This window comes from Eurosta solidaginis, chromosome 3 (assembly GCF_040869045.1).
Source record: "Eurosta solidaginis isolate ZX-2024a chromosome 3, ASM4086904v1, whole genome shotgun sequence".
In the NCBI taxonomy this organism is placed as follows: Eukaryota; Metazoa; Arthropoda; class Insecta; order Diptera; family Tephritidae; genus Eurosta; species Eurosta solidaginis.
In genome coordinates, this window is record NC_090321.1 from 285026972 (window position 1) to 285047483 (window position 20512).

General features: G+C 36.5%; 1 protein-coding gene across 4 annotated transcripts in view; it reads right to left on the minus strand.

Annotated features, from left to right (window-relative positions):
* The window catches only part of LOC137245740 (oxysterol-binding protein-related protein 9), a 59751-nt gene that overhangs the window by 17034 nt on the left and 22205 nt on the right, over window positions 1-20512 (minus strand). For 2 of the 4 annotated variants that reach the window (XM_067776875.1, XM_067776874.1), the window contains exons 3-7: window positions 19999-20220; window positions 19819-19896; window positions 17665-17935; window positions 14798-15007; window positions 12054-12174 (exon numbers count right to left, since the gene is read on the minus strand). In XM_067776875.1, coding sequence (XP_067632976.1) covers window positions 12054-12174; window positions 14798-15007; window positions 17665-17935; window positions 19819-19896; window positions 19999-20220 — 902 coding nt within the window. Of the gene's footprint in view, window positions 1-5703; window positions 6604-12053; window positions 12175-14797; window positions 15008-17664; window positions 17936-19818; window positions 19897-19998; window positions 20221-20512 lie in introns of those variants that run through there. The other 2 variants (XM_067776876.1, XM_067776877.1) reach the window with 2 other exon arrangements.

The window sequence follows — 20512 nt, forward strand, 5'->3', positions numbered from 1 at the left end:
AATTCTAATTTATTTCCGAATCAACTTATAAAAAAAGTTTAGGGATATCAATATGTGGTACATATTGCACTGAGCCAAAAATAAAGCTGTAAAAGAGTTCCCCAAATGTGAAGGTTGTGTTCAGAGGAAGTCGACACAAAATTTCATATATTTTGTTGATTCTTCTGAAAACAGCAGATTTTTATAACTGATTTTTTTGTTGTTGAGAAGCTCTATACATATATCGGTTTAACGTCTTTTTGAGTCCTGAACAACTTTCATTCCTTTAAAATATGTTTCCTGCTTCACCAACCTATAAGAGCTCCTCAAGCCCAAAAGAATGACATTTCAGTTTCAAAAATTTGATGTCAAATAACGATATTACAGTTCTCAGATAATTTTATAATATAACAACTTCAAATTTGGGACTGCCTATTACAACTTATTCGTAGGAACCCACCCAGTAAATAAATAAATGCGAGGCGCCATAACCTCCGAAGAGATTTTAGGCCGAGCTTCTCTTCCAATTTGCGTCCTGCTACTTTTTTTAATTTTTCCCACAAATTGGCGGGACGGGACCTACATGTTTCATGCCGACTCCGAACGGCATCTGCAAGGCAGATGCATCTTAACTGAGAAGCTTTTCATGGAAGAAATATACTCGGAGTGCTTGCCAAATCACTGCCGAGGGCGACCCCGCTTAGAAAAACTTGTGTTTCTAAATTTTCGATGTTGCTTTGACCGGGGGTTGAACCCACGATCTTCGGTGTGGTAGGCGGAGCACGCTGCCACCACACCACGTAACCCACCCAGTCCTAGAAAATGAACATTAGGCGCAATAACAGCTGTACTTTCTAGTATAGAAGTAGTGCAAAAACAAAATACAAGCGATTTTCCCTCCTTGCAACAGTATAGAACAAATCCTCATACATCAAATCTCAGAGGGCGGCGGACCATAAAAGTTACAGGCGGAGCAGTACTGGGTCTATTTTCGGCCATGTTTTATGGAATCACTAAAAAATTTGCAATCTTTCAATGTCGGATGACAAGTTCTTCGTAGGATATGCAGAGGCCATTGTTACAATCATTACAGTCCGGAACACAGAAAAAGTTCTCAGGAAGCTGAATCAGGACATGAAATGCACAACCTGGTCTCACCCAGTGGGTCTCGTCGTAACTCTGCGGTCGAATGCAAAAAATTATTTTAAAAAATACTCTTTCAAATGTTATCAATGTTCCCTCTGGCATCCCACAGGGCAGTGAGCTTTGTCCAATTCGTTCCTTGCTATTTATTAATGATATCTGTACCACTATAAAATATTCCAAAATCCTAATGTATGTTGATGATGTAAAACTTTTTAGGTCTTATGCGTCTATTGAAGAACGTCCCTTGCTTCAAGCGGATTTAAACTGCTTAGTTGCTTGGTGCAACGTAAATTCAATGTCGCTGAACCTCAAAAGAAGTAAATTCATGTGCCTCTCTCGGAGATCTTTGCCAACAGCCTCTTACGTAATTAATAATCTTTGTCTTCTATCAGTTAATTATTTTGTGGACTTGGGAGTCACGATAGATGCTAAACTAAGCTTCAACCTTTATGTCAATGCTCTTGTCAATAAGGCTAGATGTGTTCTTTCATTCGTGAAACGATGGTCCAAAGGACCCTTATGTAACTAAAGCCCGTTTCACCACATTAGTTATACCAATACTAGATTACGGATCAGATAGACTTGAATCAATATAAAAGCAATTTTTACTTTTCTCTTTAAGGAATGTTTAGTGGGACTCTGCGTATAATCTTCCCCCTTATACTAGTCGGTTGAAGCTTATCAATTTTCCAGCTCTTGCAAGTCGTAGAGAAATGGTAGACGTAATATTTTACCATAAAGAAAACTGTCATATCCTATCTTAACTCGTAACAAAAAAAAATAAAATCTAACAAAATAAAAATAAAAATTATACACACTAAAAATGTTCACTTATTTAACAATTTAGTATATGTACATATGTATGTGTAATTTGTAATTTCTAACTGTTATGTATAGTACACAGCTGATGATTTTTATTCTGTAGCTGAGCAGTTTTAGATCTCGACTCTTAATAAGCCTCTTCCTATCAACAACTCGGCAAAAACAAATCCGTGCGTCATGCAGATACGCCCCTCGCGTCGTATGGGCGGACTTTGGAGGATACTAATCCATTGGGTTTATTATTATTATTATTATTCGCACGGTTCGGCTAGCAGGAGAAAAATTAAGCTTAAGCAAGAGACCAAGCTAATAGACAGATCGGTGGCTAACATCACCCATTACACCGTGCAGTACAATCTATTTTATCCAAACTTTAGGGTAGAGACAATACTTTAGAAGAGAAGTCTTCATTCCATAGCACAATTGTGCTCTCAGTGCATATGCAAAAAGGCAATCGCTTTAAATTGTTTGAGACTCATGCTTTAAATCGTCAATGTATAACTATTTCGTCAGGCGGTGTAGACCTCGAAATCAGTCACATCTACATACTCCTTGTTACCCGTTGCTCAAGTGGATACGTTAAACATAAGTGCTAATGGGCGAAAATGCATAATCCTCGACGGACGCACACCATGACATATTAAGGGCGTCGGTCCTCGTTCACACGCCACCCATTTTATTGGACACTTATATATCGAGTTCTAACAGCAATTTTAGTGTAACCAGCAAAGTGTTTTCACATAGTTCCAAGTAGCATGATTCCAAGGAAAAATATGACATTATGTTACTATACAATTTTTATTTTTCAATTGAATTGTCGTTTTGTTATTATTTGTGAAATAACAAACCACTGTGAATATTTCCCAACAAATTCCACATAGTTTCATTGTTAATGTTTGGGAAAAAATATATATGTACTAGCAGACCCGGCAGACGTTGTTCTGCCCTAAATTTGGCCTGTCTGCATACATTTTAATAAGCTTTTTCCATCTAACTCTGCTCTCTCCTAGTCCTAATCTCAGTCCCAGTGCGTCTCTGGTCTACTTCCCGGAAAAAAGGATCGTAAATACTTATATAGCAAAATTTATATACCAATTGTGGGTATTATTAATTCATGTCTTTATTTCGGCTTCGCATGCATATTTATCAGTTTTCCAGGTTGATGCGACTAAATCGAATATCACAATGAAAATTACTTTAGAGCTCCCAGCAACAGCTTTCATTTGATATCCATATTACCCACACATTCTAGGGGTATCCGGGTCCACGTTTTGGCCTATATCTCGAGATCCTAGTCACCCAGCGGTATAATTTAATTAATTAATTAACCACCAACCAATTACACGGAAGTATATCCGCACCACCTGAAAATATGAGTGCCGGTGCGTATACGTAACATTTTATTATTACGTATAAACATATATAAAAATTTGCAATAAAATAATATTGCGACTATAAACTGATATATGTATAACCTATCCCATATTTCAAGTTAGATCAAACTACACAGTTCAGTAGTTTAGGAGTCCATCGCGGACAAACATAGTGACACGTGATTTTTTATATAAAGTATATGTTTAATAGCAAATTCTTATTATACTCAGCTGAGCAGAGTTCACAGAGTATATTAATTTTGTTCGCATAACGGTACCCTGTAACGGCATAAACTACTCGAGATATATATAGACTTCTATATCAAAATGATCTGGGCGAAAAAAGAAATTCATTTAGCCGTCCGTCCGCCCGTCCGTAAATACGATAACTTTAGTAAATTTTGAGTATCTTGTTGAATTTGGTACATAAGTTCCTGGGCACTCATCTCAGATCACTATTTAAAATGAACGAAATCGGACTATAACCACGCCCACTTTTTCGATATCGAAAATTTCAAAAAACCGAAAAAAAATATAATTCATTACCAAAGACGGATAAAGCGATGGAACTTGGTAGGTGGGTTGACCTTATGGTAATTTAAAAGTTTTGCAAGCTGTAATTTGGCAATCGTTGAAGATATAATGATGAAATTTGGCAGGAACGTTACGCCTATTACTATATGTGTTCTAAATAAGAATAAGCAAAATCGGATGACCAAAAATTTTTTAAAGTCAAATTTTAACAAAAATTAAATATCTTTACAGTATATAAGTAAATTATGTCAACATTCAACGCCAGTAGCATATGGTGCAACAAAATACAAAAATAAAAGAACATTTCAAAATGGGCATGGCTCCGCCCTTTTTCATTTAATATATCTCGAATCCTTTTAGAGCCATAAGTCGAACAAAAATTTACCAATCCTTGTGAAATTTGGTAAGGGCATAGCTTCTATGACGATCACTGTTTTCTGTGAAAATGGGCTTTATACATAGTCGACCGTCTGGCCTTCCGCTCGGCCGTTAAGACAATAAATTGAGCAAAAATGGATATATCTTTACTAAACTTAGTTCACGTACTTATCTGAACTCACTTTATCTTGGCATTAAAAATAAGCGAAATCCGACTATGACCACGCCCACTTTTTCGATATCGAAAATGCCATAATTCTATACCAAATACGAAAAAAGGGATGAAACATTGCGATTGGATTTGTTTTTTGACGCAAAATATAACTTTGTAAAAAACTTTTTAAAATGGGTGTGACACCTACCATATTAAGTAGAAGAAAATGACAAAGTTCTGCAGGGCGAAATCAAAAGCCCTTGGAATCATGGCAGGAATACTGTTCGTGGTATTACATATATAAATAAATTCGCGATACCCGACAGTTGATGTTCTGGGTCACCCTGGTCCACATTTTGGTCGATATCTCGAAAACGCCTTCACATATACAACTGAGGGCCACTCGCTTTTAAAACCCTCATTAATACCTTTAATTTGATACCCATATCGTACAAACACATTATAGAGTCACCCCTGGTCCACCTCTCTAAAAGGTGTCCACCTATAGAACTAAGGCCCACTCCCTTTTAAAATTCTCATTAACACCTTTCATTTGATACCCATATCGTACAAACACATTCTAGAGTCACCCCTGGTCCACCTTTATGGCGATATCTCGAAAAGGCGTCCACCTATAGAACTATGGCCTATTCCCTTTTAAAATACTATTTAATAGCTTCCATTTGATACCTATGTCATACAAACACATTCCAGGGTTACCTTAGGTTCATTCTCCTAAATCGTGATTTTCCCTTATTTTGTCTCCAAAGATCTCAGCTGAGTATTTAATGTTCGGTTACACCCAAACTTAGCTTTCCTTTCTTGTTTTTGTTTAAACTATTTGGATAGGTTCAAAAAATTGTAGTTGTATATTCAAGAAAACTTTCCGAAAATGAATCGAAAATCAAAGGCGAATCTGTTTTCTCAAATAGTATCGTTATGTATTACAGTTTTAACAGCAAGTATCTGTAACAATGTCATTACAATGAAATTAAAATAAAAATTTTGCTAACACCAAATTGACACATTGCATGCCCTCAAACTCCTAGAGCCACAACTTCAGAAAATTTTCAAAGAAAGAAAATTTGGGGGTCTCTGAGACAGAAACTTGGTATTTATGTACTTTTACGTACCCAGAACTATAGGTATTATTTTCGTTGTAAATGGGTTTCTTTGCATTCTTACATTAAAAAAATCTACAAATCTTCAAGGATTTGTGTGAAAAAGATTTAATGTGTGTATGAATGTCAACACGCAATATTTCAAGTGCTGACATTGATTCCACGTACTTATATAAATTTGAGTCCCCGGACATACCTGAAACTGACACGTCGCACCCATTTCTTGAACATTTCCGTCCACACTCACTTTAAAAACCCTCAACACTGTAATCGTTACACGGTAGACTTGTGCGTGTTAATGTTTGAGGGAAATACTAAGTCAACAAGCTTTATTTCAGCTTAAGCAACTGAACAAAGAAGGCCGCCGAGCTTCTTTAAATATTAAACATGAGCAGAAGCAAAGATTGTTTCACGGTTTCAGGAGCTGTTTAACGTAATTTTTTTTCTTCAGATGTGTACGTATGTGTTTAGATCACGTGTGTTAAAAAAGTCCTTTTACGAATGGTGCCCGCTTAGATATGATTGTAAAGACGTGCGTAACGAATTCGTATATTGCTATTAATTTTTGTTAAATTCTTATTTTAAATCGTATATTAACTTTGGGTAGATCGGCCGGTAGTTACGAATGAACTTGGTATATTTAGTATATAATTTTAGGCGCATCGAAATCCTTACATAATTTTATTGCTTTTCCAAATAAAACAAAATACATACAACAAAAAAATATGTAACTCATTGCACCATAACAAATATTCAATGGCGAATCTTTTGCAACAACGTCATCCACAACAGATGTGTCACACTTCGTTAAGAGCATGCCAAAAAAAATTTCGCCGAAACAATATTGTAGAAACGATATGCCGCTTGTTAAACGTATAATGAATATTTCACATGAGAATACACACTCGGAAAGTTAAGTTTGGAATAACTTTATTGTTTTGTGCGAAAAAATTGCCTGCAGTGACTTTGACCCGCAATAAGGAGTCAATAAAAAAAAAAAAACAATTTCGCCCCAAAAAAAGTCGATATTTATGAAAGCAATAAAAAATTGTCCCCAGTTTGCGAATTAGTTGCTTAATTTAAATGTTTTTTAAGTAAATAGACAGCACTTGAGCACAGCCGAGGCAATACTGACAGTCGTTGAGAAAATAATTGTACAAAGGAACGATTAAGTCGGCTTCCCACCCAAGATGTAAGTTTTATAAAAGTAAACAAAACAAATGCATACTTTTAGGAGCTGTAACAAGACTAAAAGAGAATAAAATTGCGAATTACAGAGAAGCGAAAATAGAGAAAAGGATATTGTGATATGCGAAGGCGAATTATGTGCATTCATTTATCAACAATATGCCAGCAAGCCGAAACAAAACTCAAGCTCGTAAAATTAGAAGTACGCAGTGTAAGTTAAGCCGTGGTTACTCACGAACGTACGTAGAAAAAACGTGTCAGCTGACACGACCTATCTTATGAGTGTGCAATGTAAACAAAAACTCACCGACGTGCTACGCCCGTACGTACGTAGCCCGGAACGTAGAAATCAAAACAATTTTGATTTTTTCCGTAAGAACGTGTCAGCTGATCGCTCTCTCACTAGACAGGGTTGCCCAGTAAACTTTTGTGCGCTAATTTTTGACCGTTTGCAGTCTTATACAAAAACACCTAATTAAAGTTTGAAAAATTGTGAAAATAATTCGAAATAATTATGTAAAAGTGCAGATTAGAAATATGTAATCTATTTATATTTAATTAATATTAATTCCAGCCTTTTACAACATCAAAAATTAAATTGGAAAAAGTTGATGTTTCCATAAACATGCATGCAAAATGGTCAATGGCAACAGTGCTTATCTGTAAACAATACACACACAAATATGTTATGTACATGTACACAGACGTACACAATGATTCCTACGGGCTTGAGAGTTCGGTCAAACGTGCTTCGTACGACAAACGGCCGTACGTACGGCACACGTCGGTGGGTAATTGCCGCATTAAGGACGCGTTACAATTAACGTTTTCATATAGTAAAGTCTCGACCACGCTATTAATGCGCATAGAAGCGCCCTAGCGTTGATTCCTACTAGCGTAAGTGAAAACTAGCGTAAACGCCTATTGGTATACAGAAGTTTTGTGGTATTGGCGTCAAAATATGATTATAGCAGTAGACATAGTTTAGTTGTAGTAGTAGACCGAAATGTACATTTCTACTCGCAATCCCAATGCCATTGCGACTACGATACTTAACCGCAGTACAAATCAAAGACACACCAGAAAAAGTGCTTAGAATTGCTATTTCATTGTCAAAATAATTTGATAATATATCCCAAGTTTTTTTTTTTAATTTCACTCTCAATAAAAACATAATTGACTATCTACCTACTAATATTAAATAAGAATACATCATACAATTTTCCCAAGTAGGCTTCTATGATAACAAATAAAAAAATCTGAGTTCAACTACTGCCTCACGCATACAATTGTACGTATTTAGAAAGTTTATAGTAAGGTTGCACTTACATTTAGAGATTATATACCGACACAAAAATCTTAGATGGAATCTTGTTAAGAACATTGTGATGGTGGACATAAAATGTGAAAAGGTGGTTAATTAAAACTGTATGTAGTGCATTAACTTTGGATATGAACACGGCATAAGCCACAAAATAATCGATTCTTAAATGAAGAGAACGCAAACGAGAATGGGACACTTAGAGCGCATGGCAACTTAAGGATTTGTTGAGCAAAACTGTAAGAGAAAATATGCACGTGAGTTTGATGATAGTACTCTGTAAGGTATTTATTGACCGGCCAGTTTAACCTAGTAAAATTGGTGGTCTATATATGCGATAAATTTATGGCATATGGGAGTACTTATAAAGTGTTCGTCTGTAGCACTGCAGGGGGTCAATTTATGGCTCTTTCTTATTTTTACCCAATTTGAATGATCTTAGTGGAGTGTCTTTTCATGAAAATATAGAACTAAATGAAACCAATAAATGTATGTGACTGCGAGTATAAAAATTGCAGCAAAATTATTTCTAAATTTTACCAGTTAATTTAAATCTGTTTACTATCGTTAGTTTAAGAAAACTTGATAAAAATTTATAATGAAAACTATGCTAATCAATTTTATAAACATTTTTAAAAAATTTGAGAAGCTTTCATAAATTTTCGTGAAAGTTTATAATTTTTTATTTACTATTTTAGGAAATGTTTTTGGTGCGCAGTTTTGTAGTGCCTTAGGCTTTTTTCTATATGAAATAAATAAAATTTTTCACAATTTGTATGAAAGAACATCGATAACGCCCTAACAAATGCGATTTTTTGGAGAATTCAAAACTTGTATCTTGTCAGACAAAAATTAATCGAACTGCAAATCTTCGTACTTGAAAAGTTTTGAAAAATTTTAAATAAAAACTTCAAAGTTTCCATTTAAAAGTTTAGGAATTTTAGAATTTTTTCGTAAACATTTTGGGTTACTCAAAAAGTTTCATAACATTCTAAATACGAATTCGAAAATTTGTATGAAAATTTTTAAGTCTCCAATTTTCGATTATTTTGGAAATCGTTCTCGAAACTAGTTCACATAGTTTTCTTAGCAAAACTTCTAATTTTTAAATAAACGAAAATAAAATAAGAAGAAAATATTGATAAAATTTGCAAATAATTTTTGTTGTTATATTTTAACTCTCTGGCGTGGTATAATGGGTACATTTTTTATAAAACATTTAAATGAACCAGTGCATCCTCAATCAAGTATTACTCTCCGGTAGGCATGGAATGTTTTAATATATGGGACATTTTTATGGAGTACTCTTTAGATCCGTTCATGGGTATAGTTCCACCATGGTTCATGGAATACTAGCGACTTTTACACCAACACAAATATAGGTATATATTTACACATCGCACATTTACGCACATCTTAGTTGTGGGGAATCGAAATAAACGCGGTAAGGAACAGTCAAGTGGAAAATAAATAAAAGAAAGCAAAAGCTATGAACAAAAGAGCATTTAATATTGTGTTATTGTTTTTGGTTTACCGTGTATTTTGAAATATACGCTTTTATACATACTATATACATATGTACATACATACGTTTGCATCAAAATGTATTAAAAACAACACAAACACCAACAACAACAAGGTGTCGTTTATACAACAAGGTACCGGAGTAACAGCTGATCCTACTTTAAGTGTTCATAACCGTTTATTTTGCGATGTCAAATGCATCTAATTGCCCAATTAAGACGTTCATCTTTGACGTGTTAATTAGTTAGCTTCCATAATCATATTCCAAGTGTTTTTTATTGAAATTTTTCCAATCACTTCTTACAAAAGAGGACCCATTTTACGAGATTTGCGCAGACTTTGTATATACACACACATGTTGGCTAAACGCGACCTTGAACTTGTAATAATCTGCCAATGTTGAAGCTAAATATTTACACCCACAGCATTGGCGTTAACTTCTTTTAATTATACCATAAACCAAGTGGATTTTTATAGTCAACGGCTTTGCGTTACAACATAGAACTACAGGCAACAGTTCATATGCATATGTACAAATATAGTACTAGTACATATGTATATAGGTAAATTTATATATGAATGCATATTGGCATTTTTTAATTTTCATATGAAACTTACACGCCTTTTTCGTTTACTGTAGACGCACTTTTGTTTTGCACATTATACAAACCAGGCATGCTTAACGAACGAAACGATATCATTTCGTTACGATAATCAACGTTAATAAACGAAACGAAGTGACTTCGTTTCGTTTATTAACGTTAAGATCGTCAAATTAAGATATCGTTTCGTTCGTTAAGCATGCCTGATACAAACTCATGCGAAATAAAATAGCTGAAGTGAAGAAATAACGCTTATAGTACAATTTAATATTTAGCTTTTAGGTTTTTTAAGAACGAAACTTGTAAATCCATCCACATCAATGCCTAAAAGATACAGCGCTGCAATAAAAATATTCATCTTCTTTGTGCATGTAGCATACAGACATTCACATACACATGTAGATATCATTTATGAGCAGCCGCAAGTCAATCCATCCACTCGAAATGCGGTTAATTATAGATGCTTGCACAAAAGCAGCAGACAAAAATTCAAAATTATGAATGACACTACATAGAAGTACTTTTTGACTAAGATGCGGCAAGAGAGATGATGAACGGTAAACAGCAAGTGGCTTCAAATGAATGTTTTGATTCGCATGTTCGAGTATGAATTGATCGATTTTTTTAGGAATATCCTTATGAAACGATAGAATAAAAAACGCGTTACAAGAGCATATTTATTAAATGTTCGCATTTACTATAGTTGGACACAGTTCCACTAAAACTTGGGGCCTCATTCTCTATTACGAAACGAACGTTCGTTTCATCTCAGAGACGTTTGTATATACATATACATTATGTTAAACTATTCAATCATTTGACAATTTCTTTAGCCTTTCGGTTTGACACAACGTAACATATATTAAGGCGGAACGAAAATAAGGAAAAAGTAACATTGCTAGGTGGTCCAGGGATCGTGAAAGTTCTAGAAAAAACGTCCGAACTTGGAAATTTTACTATCGAGTGTTTAGGAACTTCCTGATAACCCAGTGTTCTGGACTTTGAACAAAGTTTCGGGCTTTACGACGTTGTAATATTAAGGGTAAGAAAGTTTTCTAGATGGGACAGGGATCGAGATTTTTAGAAAGCCCACTTACAAAATGTGGAATCTTACGCCCGCTATTTGAGCAACTTCCCGTAGAGCTAGATTCTTGAAACTAAGAACATGAAATATGCAACATCAGAGAAAAAATGTTCGCTAGGTGGTCCAGGGAACGTGAAAATTAAATATCGTCCGAACATTTTGCTTTCGAGTTTTAAGGAACTTCCCAATAACTCAGAGACCTGAAACTTTGAACGAAACTTCTGGCTTTATAAGGTTGAAATATTTAGGCTAAACAAGTTTTCTAGATGTAACAGAGATCAAGATATTTAGAGGTACAAAAAAGTTCATTAAGAAATTTGCAATTTTGCGATTGATTTTTAAGTAACTACTTACTGAGCTACAAAAATGAAACTTTACACATAGTTCAGGTCACCTTGACAATGCAACAAAAGGAGAAAATAAAAGGAAGATAAACAATTTTTAAGCACTTCCTTAATATAAATGGACCAAAAGAAATGAAACAAATCTCGTTAAACAAAGACATAATCTTACTGAACTTTGATATTCAAATTTTTAGCATAGCAACTGTAAAGGTTTTATGAGGGATACACATATAAAAGTGGGATGCCTTAAGTAGGATTTCGATATAATCTTTACCTAGACTAAAAGACTATAAAACAAATATTGTGCGATTTTCAAGATCAAAGCCCTCTACGAGATTCTCCCAACATAGACTTTTTTAGGAATGTTCAACCTTTTGATTTTTGAAGAACAAACTAGGTTTGATTTGATTTTAATGTTTTTACTTTTCTTTAACTAATACAAAAAATACTTTTGTAGAAAAAGAAAAATATAAACATACTTACTATATAGGCGTGTTCCCCATACTAGCGAATGGATCATCGTTTGCATCATAGAAATCCTCCTCATCCTCACTGCTAGAATACGAGATTTCAGGCACATCTACGGCCAACGGAGCAGTTGTTGCTATGTAGAAAAAAATTTTATTTTTTTAAATGCTGTTTTCAATGGTCGAACTTAGTACACCTGCGAGCATAGAATGGCAGCAAAATTGAATTGAAGTTTTGTGAGTTACTTGTGTCAGTAAATTTGAAAATAAAGCCTTTAATGAATTTCAGAACGAAAACTATTTAATACAAATTTCACCAGAAGTTTTATGAAATCATTGAGATTTTTAATGAAATAATAAAAATATGCCTTTCACACAGATTGTTAAATTTGGATTTTTTAACAATTATTCAAATTATTTTGAAAACGGTTTCAAAGTTGGTTTACATGATTTTCGTTAAACAAATAATTAAAGTTATTTTAAAATTAAAGGAAATAAATAAATAATAAAGAATCGGATAAAATTTGAAAAACATTTGTGATGCGCGTTTTTTACTCGAGGGTGTAAGTGCATGGAGAGGCGATGTTGTAAGAAATAAGCAGAAAGATTGATTGTTATATAAATAATTCAAAATAAATTATTGCAATATCTAATATTTTTTCCAAAACTGAAATATCAAACCTAAGCTCATTACTCAATCACTTAACTATGCTCATTAAAATCAGCCCGTAGTTATGTTGATGGTACTTATTTAGCACCAACATGCCATATGTCGGGGTCAGACTTGTCCGAGCAAAGGAACTTTTTTTTCAAAAAGCGGGTGGGATTCGAGCTCCAGAATCTTTGAGTGTTTCAAATCTCTTGGAGAGGGCGGTATCTCTCCGCCGAAGAGGAGTCGTACTAAAACACAGCACACATCAGAGTAAGTTGAGTACTCGAGAGAATAAGAGATCAACAACTCATCAAACGTGTGTAAAGCTGAAGACCACGGCACACACTGTAAGACTAGGAAGGTTCTACCATTCAAAATAGATTTAAAAGAGTCCACATTAAAAAGGTGGACCGTGGGAGGGGTGCAAGTATCAACACCATCCGCACGACCATCATTCTCTTTACAAAGACGAAAGGAAAACAATCAAGCTGGATGAGGTACAGTTAAAGATAGTGACCGAAGTAAAATACTTTGGACCAACTTTCCAAACCAACCTTTTTCGGAAGAAACACGGTGATAATAGTGCATCGAAAGCCACTAGAGCAATGATGTTGTTAAGGAGAATTTGGTAGATTTTGGGTCTGCAGCCTGGCCAATCGCTGAGCGAGTTATGTGTGCCAGCTCGTGCTATCCCTCGTTTCTTCACGAACCCACAACAAACAAAGTTAACATCATAGATCACACGAAACTGTGATTACCCAAATTATTGTTTCAATAAAAATGTGTGTTATGCTATGAATGGAAGCGTCTTAGAAAATACTTCACACGAAAATTCACCTGTACTCAATTTAATTCATATTGAAAGCTATTAAATCTATGAATTTTCATTTACAGAGAGGCTGTGCCGTACTGTCTTAATTTTGAAAAATACATGGATAGTTGGCTTACTTCCAAACCTTCGGAAAATGCATTGTTGTTGTTGTATTAACGATAAAGACACTGCCCGAAGGTTTTGGGGAGTGTTATGTTGTGGTTGTTGTTGTTGTAGCGATAAGGTTACTGCCCGAAGGCTTTGGGGAGTGTTATCGATGTGATGGTCCTTTGTCGGATACAGATCCGGTACGCTCCGGTAACACAGCACCATTAAGGTGCTGGCCCGACCATCTCGGGAACGATTTATATGGCCACATTAAACCTTCAGGCCATCCCTCCCTCCGCACCCCTCCCAACCCCAGTTCCATGAGGAGCTTGGGTCGCCAGAACCCCGTCTGTTAGTGAAACAGGATTCGCCACGGATAGGTGAGGTTGACAATTGGGTTTGGAGAAGCTATATATTGCGCTGGCAACCTGAAAGGTCCCCCTAACCCGTTGGGGTGTGGGGAGTGTTATCGATGATGATGCTCCTTCACCGGATATAGATCCGGTGCGTTCCAGTAACAAAGCGTCAATAAGGTACTAGCCCGACCATCTCGGGAACGATTAATATGACCAGATTAAACTTTCTAGGCCAACCCGCTTCCATCCTTAGTTCCAAGAGGAACTCGGGGTCGCCAGAGTCTCGCCTGCTAAATATGTGTTTGATACATTCATATTTGATTTGTAACAGGATTCCCCTCGCGTAGGAGAGGGTTACAATTGGGTTGCGGAAGCTTTGAAGCTATAAAGCTTTGTATTGCGCCTATCCACCCTTGAATCCCTCGGAAAATTCGCGATAAATAAGCTTGTTAGTGGCTGTTGCAACTAAATAATGCGAAGGTTGGTATGTAAAGGGGTGTGTCAGCCAAGGAGGGAGAGAATAAAACGACAAAATAAATAATTAGTAGGCAACCAAAAACACAACAAGAAATAAAATGAAAAAAGCACACTTTAAAAACTACAAAAGAAGGAACAAAATGGTCTATGCGGATACGTAGGTACACAAGGAAAAGGAAATTGAAATTCATGCTTACGTAAATATTGCAAATAATAAACAAAAGTTCTTGCACCAGAAATACATTTACGTACTTATGTACATACATACATATATACAAACATACATACGAGCAAAATTAAACAAATTATGCTTTGGTCTTTTACTGTTTTAATGTTACTTCATTGGGTAAACTTACCACCAACTGCACCAATAGCAATTTCGGCCGCTGTGCCATACTCAATGCCATCGGTGATTATGTCAACAATATCAATGCTGCTGGCGGTGGGACTATGCATGCCGATGAGTTGATATTGAGTTTGATAATGGTAGTATTGTTGTTGATGTCTTTCGAATTGAAGTAGTGGTTGTTGCTGTTGTACATTATTGGAGGCACGTGGCAATATGCCTAATTTAACGCGATTTTATTTTATTAAATAGAAATACACTTTTTTAACATTTAATCACAGATCATGCATCCACACAAAACTTCAGGGAATAAACTGACACACCAAGCGGAGGGAGTTATATGTTATAAGTTCCAAGGGATTGCAATTGCTATTATCAACGGAATATCTGGACGTCAATTTAAGCAATCGCTAAAACTTGATACACGAAGAGTGCTAAAATTGCATTATATGACGTCTTGGAGCGTTCAATGGTTAGAGCCCATTTACATACAAAATACCTTCAACTTTGAAAGAAAAGCGCTTAATATTTTAAAAATAAATAAAATTTTTCTTCGATTTACCGGCCTTGTACTTTGTAGCAGGACCTTACCTAAAGGATTCATTGCAATCGGGCCTTTAAAATTATGTTTGCAATAAAGTTTTCACAGTGAATTAATTGTACTGGCTGTAAGCAGAAAAGTTAGTATTGCATACTTTTAGGCACATCCAATACTATAAATGATTGGAACATACGAGGGACATGAAAATCTCATACAAACTATTAATAACAAGAGTACAAAGAGAAATTATTTTGCTGGGCTATGGCAGGAAGGCCGGGCGTCATTTAGCGGCAAAATGTTAAAAGTTGCTTCCACATCCGTGGCAGTTTACTCTGACATTCAAGGAGCAATTAAAGCCATTTCTGGCTAGAACACTTCATAAAAGGTAGCAGTAGTGCGTCACAGTGGTGTTATGGATACGTTACAGTACGAGAGGGAAGGCTACGGAACAGACCGAGATAAACCAGCCAAGAGACATTGCTCTTCCTCTAGCTGGGTGCAATCATTGGCTCTGTTTTTATCAACAAAGTTAATGTTAGGTGAACAATTGAACTCATATTTGAGGTTGCCAAGGTTAGGATAAACTAGCCACGTTTCCACTCGGACACATTTTATCCACAGTAAACGACCTACGTGGTGTGGTGGTAGGGTGCCCCGCCTATCACACAGAAGAACCTGGGTTCGAGCCAAGCAACATCAAAAATTTAGAAACGAGTTTTTTGATTTGGAAAAAATGTTTTTCTAAGCGAGGTCGATGACTTCTGTCGGAGCAGTTGGGACGAAGAGATGTAATATTGTGGAGCTAGTTTTTGTCCTGATTTGACCAGAACACATATCGACTGCTGATTGGAATATGATTCTATCTCTGAGGCTGTTTCCTAACGCCCCGAAAACTTTTGAATAACGCCCTATTTCAGAATTTATTTCAAAAGTGCCCTATCTCCGAATTTGGTTGAAGAACGTCCTATCTGAGCTCAAATTCAATACATTTTGACATTAGCTGAGGCCTTTATGAAACAAATTCTGAGAGAGGGCGTTCTTCGACCGAGTTCCGAGATCGGAACGACAGCCGAGATAGGGTGATTAACAGATTCAGAGCTTCCGCAACCTAATCGTCAACTCACCTACGCGAGGGGATTCAAGGGGTTGTGTAGCGCAACATATAGCTTCTCCAACCCAATTGTCAACCTCACCTTCGAGCGGCGAATCCCGTTTCACTAACAGACGAGGCTCTGGCGACCCCAAGCTCCTCATGGAACTTGGGGGTGGGGAGGGAGGGATGGCCTGAAGGTTCAATGTGGCCATATAAATCGTTCCCGAGATGGTCGGGCCAGCACCTTAATTGTGCTGTGTTACATCGACAAAGGACCATCACATCGATAACACTCCCCAAAGCCTTCGGGGAGTAACCTAATCGCTACAACAACAACAACAACAGGGAAATCCCGCTCTTAAGTTCCTCATGGAACAAGGGGGTGGGGGCAGAGTGGCTTAGAAGGTTTAATAGTTAGAGTGACCCCATTATTTGAACCTCAGACCTTCAGTAATGGTAGGCATGCCGAAGTGTATCTGTACACGGCAGCCAATATGTAGATATGCTAGTGCCTGTACTGTGTTAGAGGAAATTTGAATTATAAACATCGGATTAGTAAGCAAATAAATTATGCATTCGATTTGCAGATGTTATGGCATAGAAACGGCAATTACATTTAGGATGACAGTTGGAGTAAAGCATGCGGATTCATACAAAAGAGTCTTAAATAACATACAAACATGTCTGGGGAAAAGGTAATGTAAATGAGTAGTAGTAAGAAGTTTTAACGTACAATTTAAAATACATATAATGATACGTCTCAAACTGATTAAATTTACGAATTTTAAAATCTAGCGTCTTGAACTAATATTTTAATAATTTAAAATTAAATAGTGCTACTTCTACACAACTTATAAAATTATTCATAAATACACATTTGTTACGAGCAAATACCATTACAACGGGGATATACTAAACGACCGAAGTGCACAGCGAAAACTAAACAAACTGAGTTCGAAATTACTCAAAAGACTTCAGCAGAAAGTTAAAGAGAGAATTGGAAAGTAGACCAAAACATGAACCAAAATAAAGTGTTGCTTTGTGACAGTTGAGAAGGAAGTAGATACTATGACATTGATAAAATGACTAACAAAAATTGTATGGCAAATTTAAAACAAATAAAATAAACAACATAAAGCAGAAAATAAAAATGATAAGCGTAACGTATGACATTGGCTGGCGACGACAACGGTAAAGGGACGTAAGCGCAACAAAAACAAAAACATATAAAAACGTAACATACCATTCTCTGTTATTGAGTCCTCATCTTCTTCGCCACCACTAACATCGAGTTTTGCCCCCGTGACTGGATCTATAGCGTTTGTATGTGGAGTTTTGCTTATTAGTGTGGCGCCCTTTACACCAGATGTTGCTGCGCTTGTCGGGCTGGCAGTGGCACTGTTGCTGCCGGTTGTCGCAGTGGTGGGGCCATTATAAATACCATTGATTGGATGCGCCATATTTTTGGCGATTTGTAGACTTACAATTGAATGTTTGATATGATCCAACATGGCCTGGTAATGGTAGTGTATACAATGGTTACAAGAAATAATAAACAGTTAGTTCATGTATGTATGTAAATATAGACATTTAAGAGAAAGGAAAATATGAAAAAGCGATGTAATAAGAAAATAGCGTTTACGTAAAGTAAGCTTTTGAGTATTGGTTTTCTTGAAGTCTATGATTTATTTTTATATGTATTATGAAATCATTGTATATTATTGTTGTTGTTGTTTTTGTTGCATACGATAAATAAACTCCCCGAAGGTTCTGGGGGGTGTTATTGGTGTTGATGGTCCTTTGCCGGATGCAGATCCGGTAACAAAGCGCCATTAAGGTACTAGCCCGACAATATCGGGAACGATTAACATGACCACACTAAACATTCTGTTGTTGTATTAACATCAAATACACCCCCCGAAGGTTTTGTTATCGATGTTGGTCGTTTGCCGGATATAGATCCGGTACGTTCCAGTAACAAAGTACCATTAAGGTACTAGCCCGACCCCAGCGGGTTAGGGGGTCAGAATATTCCCGCGGTAGGTATGCCTGTCGTAAGAGGCGACTAAAATACCAGATTCAAGGGGCTGTGTAGCGCAACCCTTCAGGTTGCCAGCGCAATATATAGTTTCTCCAAACCCAATTGTCAACCTCACCTATCCGCGGCGAATCCTGTTTCACTAACAGACGAGGCTCTGGCGACCCCAAGCTCCTCATGGAACTTGCGAGTGTGGAGGGAGGGGATGGCCTGAAGGTTTAATGTGGCCACATAAATCGTTCCCGAGATGGTCGGGCTAGCACCTTAATGGTGCTGTGGTACCGGAGCGTACCGGATCTGTATCCGGCAAAGGACCATTACATACATAACACTCCCCAAAGCCTTCGGGGAGCAACCTTATCGCTACAACAACAACAACAACAATAACCATATCGGGAACGATTAATATGACTGCATTAAACTTTGTAGGCCATCCCGCCCACCACCCCCTAGTTCCATGAGGAACTTGGGGCCGATAGAGCCTTGCCTGCTAAATATGTTTATAACAGGATTCCCTTCGCGTAGGTCAGGTTGACAATTGGGTTGCGGAAGCTATGAAGCTATAAAGCTTTGTATTGCGCTTATCAACCCCTTGTCGTTAATAGAACAACAATACTAAACCTTCTAGGCCATTTATTTGTTCGTTTCTTTTTTCGAAAGTTCAACATTTTAGCGTTAGCTAGAAGGTTATAATGTTATCGTAAATTATTTGCCAAAAAATTTCAATAGGGGTGGTCTCAAATAAAATTTTTGCACGAGGTCCGTGGAAGGCCACGCAGAACAAAAAACGAATTCGAAGTCTGTAAGTTTGCACCATTTTTCATGCGAACGGTACTTACTTCTTGCACTAGTACCAGTACAAGAATTTCCTTCACATAATTTTTTTAGCACATTTTAAACCTTTAGGACGGTAATTTACTCGTGCTTTCCAAAAGAGGAACAGGATTAAGCTAAATGGTTAAAATTTTTCACTAAAATATTACTAGTAAAATTTAACTTTATTTATCTAAACAACGAATGCCTGCAATTTCTATTTAGATTAAACAAATGTGACCAAAGAATGCAAAACAAATTTGAGGCTGTTCAGCCAGAGCTGGCATTGAACAGTCCCCAAATTGTTGCACACTATAATTAATGGGACACGCAATGTAATTTTAATCTAATTTGAAGGGGAAAATAAACTAAAAGTGCAAATGCGCGCACCAAAACAGTCAGTACAAAACCCAAACGAACGCAGCAAATAATAGCAAAGAAAACGCCCTCCAGTTATTGGCGTGGCTGGCTTGATGTGTTCGAGTTGGCACTTTCATGGTGTATATAATACAAACACACATATATAGGAGAAAGCTGTTAACTCACACTAGCGTTGTCTTGCAACACTTTGCACTTGGCCTTTTCATCAGCATCCGTTATTTCTTCAATGCGTTTGTCGATTTTCTGTAAATCAAAAAATAAAATATGCATTAGCATTCACAAAAATAGTAACAAATAGCTTCAAATATTCAGATAATTTATTTTCTAGGTTCTCGTTCTACTTACACTCGTTTGTTCAATTATCAATTGTAAATATGCGTCCGCTTCCGAAACACGTCGACCGAGTAACTCCAAATGATTTGCACGTTTGCTGCCTACCACATCCTTTTGAAAGCCGCCAAAGTAAAAATTACTTTGATTATCCCCCAAACGAGTGCGATTCGCATGTCGTCGTATGGTGTCCTCAAGTCGTCTAACCCATTTTTCGCGTTCTTCGCTATGTTGTGCCTGTGGAGAAATCGTTGGTGGTCAAAAGCCTGAAGAGGTACTTAGATATATCAAAAGCCTCCAGATACAAAATTAGGCTGAAAGATCTATGCACAAAGGTCGCAGTGCTTCCAGATCTATCAGTAATAATAAAAATAAGCTTGCATGAGTTTAAGTTTTTGGCAACGCATCTACCTGGTTAGTTGAAAACATTGATTGAAAAAACGAAAATTTAGCAAATGTTTGTAATATTTTTTTAGTTTTTAATAATATTAATCAATAGTTGGCGGTTTATTAACAATGCTACCGAAAC